This window comes from Echinops telfairi, unplaced genomic scaffold (genome assembly GCF_000313985.2).
Source record: "Echinops telfairi isolate 266 unplaced genomic scaffold, ASM31398v2 ScPeMD7_2291;HRSCAF=2852, whole genome shotgun sequence".
Classification (NCBI taxonomy): Eukaryota; Metazoa; Chordata; class Mammalia; order Afrosoricida; family Tenrecidae; genus Echinops; species Echinops telfairi.
The window spans coordinates 19923562-19933870 of record NW_022106189.1 but is presented as its reverse complement, the minus strand read 5'-3'; the positions used below and the strand labels follow the sequence as shown (position 1 = coordinate 19933870).

Below are 10309 nucleotides of genomic sequence, written 5' to 3'. Positions count from 1 at the left end.
GGGGTGGGGGTCTATGGAGTAAAGCCAGAAGCTTCTGGAAAGGCCAAACCCAAACCAACCTCACTTCTGACTCCTAGTGACCCTTTAGGACAGGGTAGAACTTCCCGTGTGGGGTTCCGAGACTCGGAGTAATCCTCGTCTTGTCCGGAAGGAGAAAGACCGTGCAGGTAGCAGCCCAATGTGTAGACACTAGGTGGCACAGCCAAGCCCTTGCAGGTCGGCCAGCTCTGGTGCCTCGTAGGATAAATGATATTTCCACTGTCCCCATGAATCCCTGGCAGTGGGCACTGGGGGGCAAGGGGAAGACCCCAGAACATTCCCTGCTCAGGGACTCAACTAACAGGGATGTGCAGACCACTGGGCTACCTGCCTGCCTGTGTATCTCTGACGGGAGGAGGCCTCGGGCTGGGAGGGTCTGGGAGGAGGGTGTTAGGAAGCTCAGGACACGAAGGCACACAGCCCTGACCTACCCCCTGTGCCCCCTGCCCCACCCCAAACCTCTCTGCTGTACCTTGGTCCTATTCTTGTGGATCTCCTCGTCCGAGACCTTCCAGGGGCAGTCCCGTCTCAGCTCGGCGACAGTGGCCTCATCTTTGAAACCATCGTTCAGGCGGAACGGCGCAATCATGTCTTCAAACCGCTTGGTGCTGGGGACCCAGAAAGCGGCGGGTAAGGGTGGGAATGAGGCTGCCGGAAGTAGGCTGGTCTCCAGGGGGCGGGGCCTCAGGACAGGGGCGGAGCTGCAGTTCAGTCATCCTGGTCCTGCTGCCTCGTGGAATACAGCCCAACCTGGCATTCGGTCAGCTGAGTGGCCTGGACTCGCTCTACCCACCTGGGTATTCGCAGGTATGGTTTACCCACCTCTGCTGTGCCCCAGGGGTCCCTGGGGCCCAGCTGCTAACCAAAGGTTGGTGGTTCAAACCCTCTCCGCGGTGCCATGAAAGAAAGACCTGGTAAGTTTGGGGCCAAGCAAAGCCGTGGAAAAGCTCCACTCCAACACAGAGGGCACTGAGCGCCGGAGCGGACTAGGCGTCCACTGGCTTGGCTCTGTCGTCGGAGTGGGTCCTGGTGCTAGTGCAGCAGCGGGGGACAAATCCAAGCTCACTGCCCTCGAGGGGATTCCGCTCGGCGACCCCAGAGGACAGCGTAGAGCCGTCCCTGTGGGTGTCCGAGACCTGGAATCTTTATGGGAGCAGAGATGAGTCATCTGCAGTCCCTGCCCTACAGTGTTCACGTGGGCTGAAGTGCAGGCTGGCCCGCTAACCACGAGGCCGGCAGTTTGAGGCCGGCAGTTCGCACGCACTAGTTGGTGAAAGGAGAGGTGGTCTGCTCCCTTCGAGAGATGGGCAGTCTCAGGAAAGCAAAGGAGCTCTGGGCTCTGTCCCTGAGTCCCACTGATTCATGACTGGTGTCATGAGCCTGGGCGTGGGCCTGGGCCAGTGCAGCCTAGAGAAAGTCAGTACAGTCCGAAAGCGGCTGCAGAAAGGGGCAGGACACAAGAGGGAAAAGGGCCAGTTAATCGGTTCAGAAAGCAAACACCCCCTTCTGGCAGTGCCGTGGGTACTGGCGACACGTGCGTGCCGTATGGGCTTGTTGGAGGCTGTGCACCTGCCGGCGCAGGAGGAAGCTGCTGCCCACAAGGTTCTGCATTCCCGCGTGCGCTGCCACAGCTGATGGGACACAGGGGACCACAGCCTCTCCCCTGGCCTGGCCGGAGGGTGGGGGCTGGGGGGTGGGGCAGGGGCTGGGCCAGCCGTGGCCCCTTTCTCAGGTGAGTTAGACCACGCCTGAGGGGGTGGGGGGCAGACTACTACAGAGCTGGAACTACCCGGAGAGGTCGGAGTGCAGCCAGGAAGCTCACATGGCACCCGGACTCTGGAATCATTGAGGCTGGGCGGTCCTGAGGAAAGCTGTAACTCTGAACAGACACCATCCCCTGAAGTCACCTTTGAACCCACGATCGTTTGCTGACTTGGACGGGATGTCTGCCTTAAACATGCTCCCGGGGGACAGCTGTGGAGAAGAGTGATCCAGCACAGGGTCCCCGGTGTCACACAGGGGATGTCCTCACTGGAGGCTCTGCTGCACCGTCTCGCCGAGGGCGCCAAGGCCAGGAGTCAGCAGAAGCCACCAGTGGGGGGTAACCAAGCGAGCCGTGGAGGAACGCAGACTCTGGGCCAGGCGCTGGGACTTGCAGACCGAAAACAAACAAGCCCAGCCATCGGGAAGTGATGTGGACACAGGCGGCCTAGGGTAGCCGAGCAGAACGACGCTGTGCTGGGCCCCGGAGGCTGGTTTGGATTTTTTTTTAAGTAGATTGCCAGGGTTTTCTTTGGAGGAGCTTCTGGGTGGACTGCCCAGTAGCTGCGGAGTGTGCCAAGCGTGATGCCTAGATGAAATACTGGTCGGTGCTCTCCTGGCCAAGGCCAGCATGGCCCAGCCACCAGGGGGGCTTGCACAACCCTAACGGGGCCCACAGAGCCCTGGGGACACAAGTCAGGCACACAGCCACTGGCTGAAAGGTGGGTGATTCCAACCCATTCAGCTGTTCTGAAGGAGCGACACCTGGCCTTCTCTCCTGTCAGGGTGACAGCCGGGAATGCCGAGGGGGCAGCTCTTCTCGTGCCCAGTGTCAGCCTGACGCACCCACCGCCGCTGCCAACACCAAGAAGGCATGCAGACACCGTCAGCTGCAAGGCCGGGCGTGGTTCTGGCAAAGGCCAGCGCCCTGGTAGGCACGAGGCAGGCAGGGCAGGGGCAGAAAATCCACACTTGGAACAAACAGTGGTCACACCGTCCTTCCTCTTTCTCTCTGTCAGGGGCAGCAGCTCGGAGGGGACGGGGGTCACAGAGAGAGAGAGAGAAAGGAGGGGAGGGCAGAGGGGACAGTGAGGTGCCCAGCGGGCCCTTCCGCCTGGAACCCCTGACACGGAGACTCACTGCTCGGCCCGGGGCTTCTGGTTGATGTCAGGAAGGACGTGGACCTCGTGGAATCCCAGCCGGAACTTGCTCAGCAGAGAGATGATCCTGGGAAGGGCACAGGGATGCTGGGGAATCAGGCGTTCACTCCGTGGATTTGTCCTGCACATCCGTGACAGACGTGGAACCCCCATGCTCAACTCAACCCCCTGCCAGTGCACCCCCTACAGACACAGGCCCCCAGCTCAACTCAACCCCCTGCCTGTACACCTTCTACAGACACAGGACCCCCATGCACAATTCAAGCCCCTGCTTGTGCACCCACGGCAGGGCCCACTCTGCCTTCGAGCCCATGCTGACTCAGAGCAACACTATATGACAGGGTAGCACCTACAGTCTGTGGGTTTCTGAGACTGCAGCTCTTTCTGGGAGTAGAAAGCCTCATCTTTCTCCTGTGAAGCAGCTGGTGGTTTTGAACTCAGGGCTGTGGTGAGCAGCCCAACAGGTAACCACTACGGCACCAGGGCACCTTCCAGGGATCGAGGATGAGGCGAGACCACGCGGGACCCAAAGCAACCCTCTGCCCTTGCAGAGTTTACATTCTGGCACTGGGGACAGAGGAACGACCGATGCTGAGGGGGGCAGAGAGGCCAGCACCAGGCTGTGGAGAAAAGCACTACCCAGTATTTCCCAGGTGGCATGTCTGGGGGTGCACTGGGACACTCCACCTGGGGAGAAATGCCCGGTGAGCTACACACAATTTTGCTGCGACACACCTGGGCTGGAGGCCACTGGACAGCAACTGGCATTTCCAAGCACCTGGTGGGCCCATCAGTACTACTAAGCCCCCGCCCTGCGTCCCCCCCACCCCCTGTGTCAAGCCCACTCTGGTCCCTGGCAGCCTAAGAATGTCAGTGGAACTGTGCTCAGTGGGGTGTTTGGTGGCTGAGTTTGTGGAAGTAGGGTGCTAGGCCTGTCTTTCTAGGTGCTTCTGGGAAGACCTGACCTCTAGCCTTGTCCTTTGAAGCAAACTGCATTAACCATTGGTGCTCCTCGGGGATTCCAACACCCAGAGCAAAGCCATGACATCATCTCTGGCTCCGTGGGGCCAGAGGACAGAGTAGAACTGCCTCAGGGGGCTCTGAGTCTGCCATCTTTAAGGTCTAAGGGGTGGGTGAGCTTACAGAGGTCCAAGGACCCGAGAAGTACCTATGCACAGAGCCCAGAAGAGCGAGCTGGACGGTGCCCACTTTAGGTCCAACGGGAATGGGAATGGAAGCCATTCCCAGTCAGGGTTTGTTGCAATCAGGGAGGGCCTCCCAGGGGAAGAGGACATTCTGGCTGGACAGGGCTTGGTGGGGAAGACCTTGATAGACCAAGAGCTGGGGGTGGGCGGGATGTCCACATTGGAGTTACCCACGGAGCCTTCAAAACACTGCCCTTGGCCAGGGCAGGGCATGTGCGAGGCGGCCCCCGCTGCTTCTGATGGTTAAGAACTGGCTTGTTGGGGGGCTGTGGGCAGCAGACACAGTGGAGGGGGTGGTACAGCACAGGGTGGGCTGGCAGGGACGGAGTGGGCCAGTGGGGGCTGGGGAGAAGGAGGAAACAAGCCTGGGTGGCCAGGCTGGGCCCCAGACGGAAGCCCACAAGTAATCCCAGAGGCCAGTGGCTGCCCACTAGTGAAGCCACTGCTATTGGACCGGCAGTGGGAGTGAAATGCTGTCGGTGATGCCAAGGGTGGGGCCTCTTGGAGGGCAGCATCGAGGTGGGCCAGCCTGGCCCTGGGTCACAAGAGAAGATGCCAGGTGGGCTGTCTGACCCCTGAAAGGATCTCACTTACCTTGAGACACTACAGCCTTGAGCAAGCCCACTGCACAGCCGATTCAGAGCCGGTGTGGGGCGAGGTGCAGGGCCAGGCAGCCTACAGCATGTCTGGGCACCTCGGAGAGCACAGAGCAGCCTCGCTCCCCTCAGCGCTGGCTTCTGCTTCCAGGCTGTGCAGCAGTTTTGCGCAAGGCTGTGGCAACGCTGGGGAGATGCTACCTCTCCTAGGGAGAGGCTTTGAAAAGGGGAGGGGCCTCCATTGGAGAGTACCCTCAGTCAGACATGGGTCAGGGGTCATGGGGATGGATCTGGGCCTAGGACAAAGGCCGGGGGAGCCTTAGACTCCCATCCTAGACACACACACACCCCCTCCCCACCCGAGTTGGAACGGTCACTGAGGGTACCAGATTCTGTGCAGGGCGGTGGCTAGTTTTCTAATTCATCGAGTGGTTTAGTGAAATCACTTTATCTTTCCCAATCTAATCTGCGCACCTCTCCCCCGGAATTCCTCCCGGATACAAACCTTGACCTAGCTGACTTTCCTCCCTTCTCTAACCCTTGTCTCCAAGTGGCCATGGCCTAGCCCATTCTACGACACAGCCTTTGACCTCACTGGGGCTTGTTCTCAACCCCCTTCATCCTCACACCATCCTCACACCTCACTGTGTTACTATATCCAGCTTGTAGTCTTGTGCAGCGAACGTTCCACCGGAAGTTGCACCGTGTACCTTACATAGAGAACACGAGGGTCTTGACGGAAGGTGACTAAAAAGGTCATGCAAATAAGCCATTGTTGCTCCGCTCCCCCTGCCGGTCTCCAAGCCAAGGCTCGCTCTCTCTGCACTCACTCGCTCACTAAACGGGAGATGAGCATGGGCCACCGAGCAGGGAGACCAGCCAAGGCAACACAGACGTCAGCTTTGAAATTAGTCACCAGACAGAGTCAAAGGCGCGAGAACATGCCCACAGCTACCATGGATGCTGGGGTGCTAGCTGCTAAGCTCCCCAGCTGCTAACTGATGGGGTGCAGGGTGGAGTTTACCCCAAGGCCCCCTGGGAAGAAAGGCCTGGCTAACTACGTTTGTCACACCAGCTGCTGACCCCTCTGGAGCAGGGAGTCCCCGAGAGCCGGAGTCGACCCCACAGCCTCTGGTTCCGGTTCTACTTGAGGAGCTAAAAGCCCGAAACTCAAGGGCACTGCCATCAAATCAATGCTGATTCATAGCAACCCCGTGGGACCGGGGAGAACCGCCCCTGTGGGTGTTGGAGACGAACTCTTTTGGGGAACAGAGAGCCCCCTCTTTCTCCTGTGGGCCGGCTGGAGGTTTCAAACTGCAGACCTTGCAATCAGCAGCCAGACGCATAACCGCGATGCCACCAGGGCTCTTTTGAGGAGCTGGCTGGAGTTAAAATCCAACACCCCTCCCATCCTGGTTGTGGCAAGACACCTGCACCTGATGTCAGGACGGGAAGCTCAAACAGCATCCTCAAACAGGTGAGAAACCTGTTCTGTCCAATGCATCCCTCCACTGCTGGGACAAGAAAGGGGGGCAGGGACAGCCCCAGGCCCCGCTGGGGGGACCCGCAGGCCGCCATGCTGGGGCTGAGACTGGCCAGTGCTGGTCCTCCCCATGTGCACCTTCCCCTCCTGGTCCATCGCCCCAGGCTGCCCTCCCCACTTACGCCTTCCGCTCCTGGTCCATTCTGTTGATCTGGCCACCGACAAACACGCGGATCCTGCACTTGCCCCACCTCTTCTTGCGGCCGAGGAGGTAAGGGATGAGGAGGGTGAGGCCTGGAGGGAGGGTCCGTGTGAGTCATGAGGGAGCATCTGCAGGGCCCCGGACCCCGACTCATAACCTGGGTCTCCCCAGGTCAGCCACGAGTGGGCAATCTGAGTGGGCGTCCATGCATGGTGCTCAGGCTGGGCTCAGCTCTGCGTGGCCTGCGCCAGGCCGGAGATAAACCTGCTTCTACATGCAGGTCTACCTGGCTGGCCATCTCATAACCAGTGAACGGAGCTCTCGGCTTTCCCTGGCCTGTCTCTGCACAGACCAAGGACTAGTGCCCTCTGTGCTGTTTGGTCAGGCTGCCTGGGGTGCAGTCTTCCCAGAAGCAAACTCCCTCCTCTTTCTCCCAAGGAACAGCTGCGAGGCTCCAACCAGTGATCTTGTGGTTGGCAGCCAAGCACTGTACACTGCGGGCTAGTCTTGGACAAGAAGCATCGCTGCTCTGTGTCCCCAGTCCCTTATCCATGGGGGGGTTCGTGACAGTGGCCCCTCCTGGGGGCCCGCACTGGGCTAGCCCAGGCATGCACAAGTGCCGGCGTGCAGGCAGTGCCGTCGGTATCAGCTGTCAGGACAGGGTTTGTCAGAGTTGGACGTCTCCTCTCTACAATGCTATCGAAGCTGCCGGCACTAGAAGCCTGCGAGCCCTGTTTTAAGGGCAAGGGGAGTGTATGCGTTGCTTTATGAAGGGAATATCCCCCTTCCTTGCTGGGCACCTCGCCCACCTTCCACTTTCTCCCATAAGCCTAGGTGCCCTAAACTAGCCCACTCCTGAAGACCACAGGCTAAAGGCTCAACCTCCTGCCATGCTGTTATCTGCCTGGAGTCCCATTTTTATGACTGGACTACTAGAGGCCAGTGAGGAGGGGCCCAGGCAGGGTCCCCCAGGCTCCCTTTGAAGGGCTCTGCTGTCCCACCCAAGAGGCCGTGGAGAGAGCTGGGCAGAAAGGGCGGGGGGCCTGGAGGGAGAGAGGACTGGCGCCAAGCGGGCTCAGACCTCCGTCGTCGAAGAGCCAGTAGATGTCGATGGTCTTCCTGCCCTGCTCCGACTGGAAGATGGTGCTGGCCTGCTCCTCCCGCACCAGGGCCTGGGGGGCCACTGCAGGGAGGGGAGGGGCACACGTTCTTAGGGAGCACTACCCTGTGAGGCGGGGCTCGCCAGCACTGGGGTGGGTGCAGCTGCTAGAAGCCGAGGCTGTCACCCCTTCTGATGCTATGGCCTGAGTCCCCTCTAGGTTGACTGGGCTCAGAAGCCCGGGGTGCACAGGATTCCTGGAGGGTGGGGTCCCACCATCCCCCGGGGCAGCCCATATTTAGGGCAAGCAGCCCCTACAGTGCCAGGGTCCCTCCTTCCAGGGGGACAGAGGACTAAGGGGTGAGGGTGTCATGCCACAGCAGTCCGTCTCTGGGTGAGGCCCCTCCCCAGGCTGGTCAGTAGCCCTGCCATCTTAAATATGGGCCGAGCACCCCGAGGGCCACCCCGGAGACTTGGGTGCACTGTGTCAGGGAAACCTGGGCCCTCGGTCTGGGTGCGGGTGTACTGGGTGTGAGTAGGGCAGGCTACAGACTTGTGGCTGAGACTGAATGCCTGGCCCCGTTGGCTCTGGCTTCTTTGCTGTCCTCAGCGGGGTCGAACACGGGGTTAACTGCAAAAGAACGGGACAGCCTTGGTTCACAGGGACCATCTGGGGGCACAAGCCCCGACTCCCACCTGACCTCCCAGCAGCTCCCTCTCACTTGCGTGGCCCTCACGCCCTCCACTCTGTCTACAGTCCTCAGTCAGGCCCGGCCAGACCACACCCCCACCCCCACCGGGCCCAGGACCACGGCCAGGTGTCCCTCAGGCTGCCTTCTCCCCCCAGGCAAAAGCACTTCTGCAGAGAGGCCTGTCCTGACCACATGCCCTGCGTTGGCTTCCTCAGCATGCTGACTCATGTTCCCCCTGAACTGTCTGCCTGCCCCCCGGGAATGTGGCTCCTCAAGGGACCTGTGTCCCTGCTGTGTCCCCAGCACCTCGGGCAGCTAGCGCATTCCTGCTCTGTGAATGTCTGTCGCAGAGATACCCACTGCCCAGCTGCTCTGCACTGGGCATGTCTTCGGCCTGGGCATCCCTGGAGATGCCAGCAGAACCAGGAGCTAGCCCAGGTCGCCCACTTGGATTTGTAAATGTTGGGTTGTTCAACACTGTAATCGTCTGGAATGTGGTGTCTGCATATTTACACGTGGCTTTTCGCCTAAGCCTACCCACCCTCGATGCCCCAAAGGTGGACCTCCAGGCTGCAAGGTCAGGTTTCACAGTCTGGGGCCCTTCCCGCCCATGCCCCCTCACACTTGCTCTCTATCTGATCATGTCATCCCTGCTGCTCAGGGCAGTCGGAGTCCCCACCCTGGTCCTGCCCCTGCTCCTTTCGGGCCTCTGTTGCCCCACTTGGAAACCTGGTGGCCTCAAAGGGCCCCCTGAGGCATCTGCAGCCTGCCATCATGTACACACTTTTTTCTCTTTCGCCACTGGGGGTGAAAAACAAAAGCTAGAACTTTCTACCTGTTGGGGGGGTGCTACTCACTGTGTGCCTGCATCACCTCGGAGATGTTGAGACCCTCTCGCATCCGCAGGACACACACGCCGTAGTTGAAGTCAAAGGCATCGCTGGAGACAGGAGGTGGGGGTCAGGCCCCTCTTAGCCTGGCCCCATACGGAGCAGGTGGCCCAAGTCTCAGGGCCAGTAGTGTCCAGGGGTAAAGCCTTCTTTGCTTCGGGCCTCAGTTTTCCCGCCGGATGGCTAGTCCTTGCTCTTCCCTGATGGTCTGTGGTCCCCCCACTCCAGACACATATGGGGAAATACGCCCCCCACCATGAGCCTTGCCAACAGGTATGAGTATGGGAACACTGATCCCCACGTCAGAGGTGCTGCAGAAACTGGGGCATGATCACACACCCAAGAGAGTGGCCTGCTCGAGCTGGAATCCAGACCTCTGGGGGGACTCCCACAGCTCTCTCTCCAGTAACCGAGAACAGAGCTGAGAGGCCGCAGAAACGGCTTGCTGGAGGGCACCACAACCAGGGTCTCTCTGGAAGTTTCCTGCCCCAAAGTGTGCTCATCACCTGGGCTGAGCATCCAGGGTTTGTGCCCTTGGACCAAACCACAGGCCTCCTGTGATGACGCCTGGCTGGATGGAAAACACTTAGCTCCCAGCACGCTGGGACACGGAGAGTAGGCATTCTGCCACCTCTTGCTGCGATTGTGGGTGAGGCGACTAAGCTGTGCTGCTCAGTCTCATGGCCGGTGGATACAAGCTGGAAACCAGGCCCAGCTCCCCAGCACGCAGCCTCCTCGTCTGAAACTGCTCCTGCCTGCCCTCTGCTTCTGCACACATCAAGGCCAGCACACGCAGGGCTTAGACAGAGCTGGGGGAGAGTGGGTTCCGAGTACCTGGGGCTTCCATCCCCAGTCCCATTCCCTGAGCTTGCTGCCTCCCTGGGCGGCCAGCTGCCACTCCTTTGCTCAGTGACACCACCTCTGAGCTCACGGGCTGGCCGCCTGTCTCACATCTGCCGTGTCCCTGAGGGAGTGAAAGGGCTGGCAGTGCTGGGACACTTTTCTGCATGGCCACGTTGACTCTCTGAGTGGTCCCACCAACTGCAGCGGCAGCAGCACCTGGCTACTGCGCGTTCTGTAACCTGCTAGTCCCTGCCAACCATGGTGTCCGTGGCCCCTGGTGAGTGGTAGGGGAGTGGAGCTGTGGCCCCTGATGAGTGGTAGGGGAGTGGAGCTGTGGCC

The 10309-nt window shown here is 60.1% G+C and overlaps 1 protein-coding gene across 2 annotated transcripts in view; it reads right to left on the bottom strand.

The window, feature by feature from the left end:
* SLC12A3 (solute carrier family 12 member 3) overlaps positions 1 to 10309 on the bottom strand; it is a 37144-nt gene that overhangs the window by 7103 nt on the left and 19732 nt on the right. For both annotated transcript variants that reach the window (XM_004704654.2, XM_045293577.1), the window contains 6 exons: positions 9095 to 9177; positions 8099 to 8176; positions 7528 to 7629; positions 6427 to 6538; positions 2941 to 3027; positions 512 to 647 (listed from right to left, as the gene is read on the bottom strand). In XM_004704654.2, coding sequence (XP_004704711.1) covers positions 512 to 647; positions 2941 to 3027; positions 6427 to 6538; positions 7528 to 7629; positions 8099 to 8176; positions 9095 to 9177 — 598 coding nt within the window. The remainder of the gene's footprint in view (positions 1 to 511; positions 648 to 2940; positions 3028 to 6426; positions 6539 to 7527; positions 7630 to 8098; positions 8177 to 9094; positions 9178 to 10309) is intronic.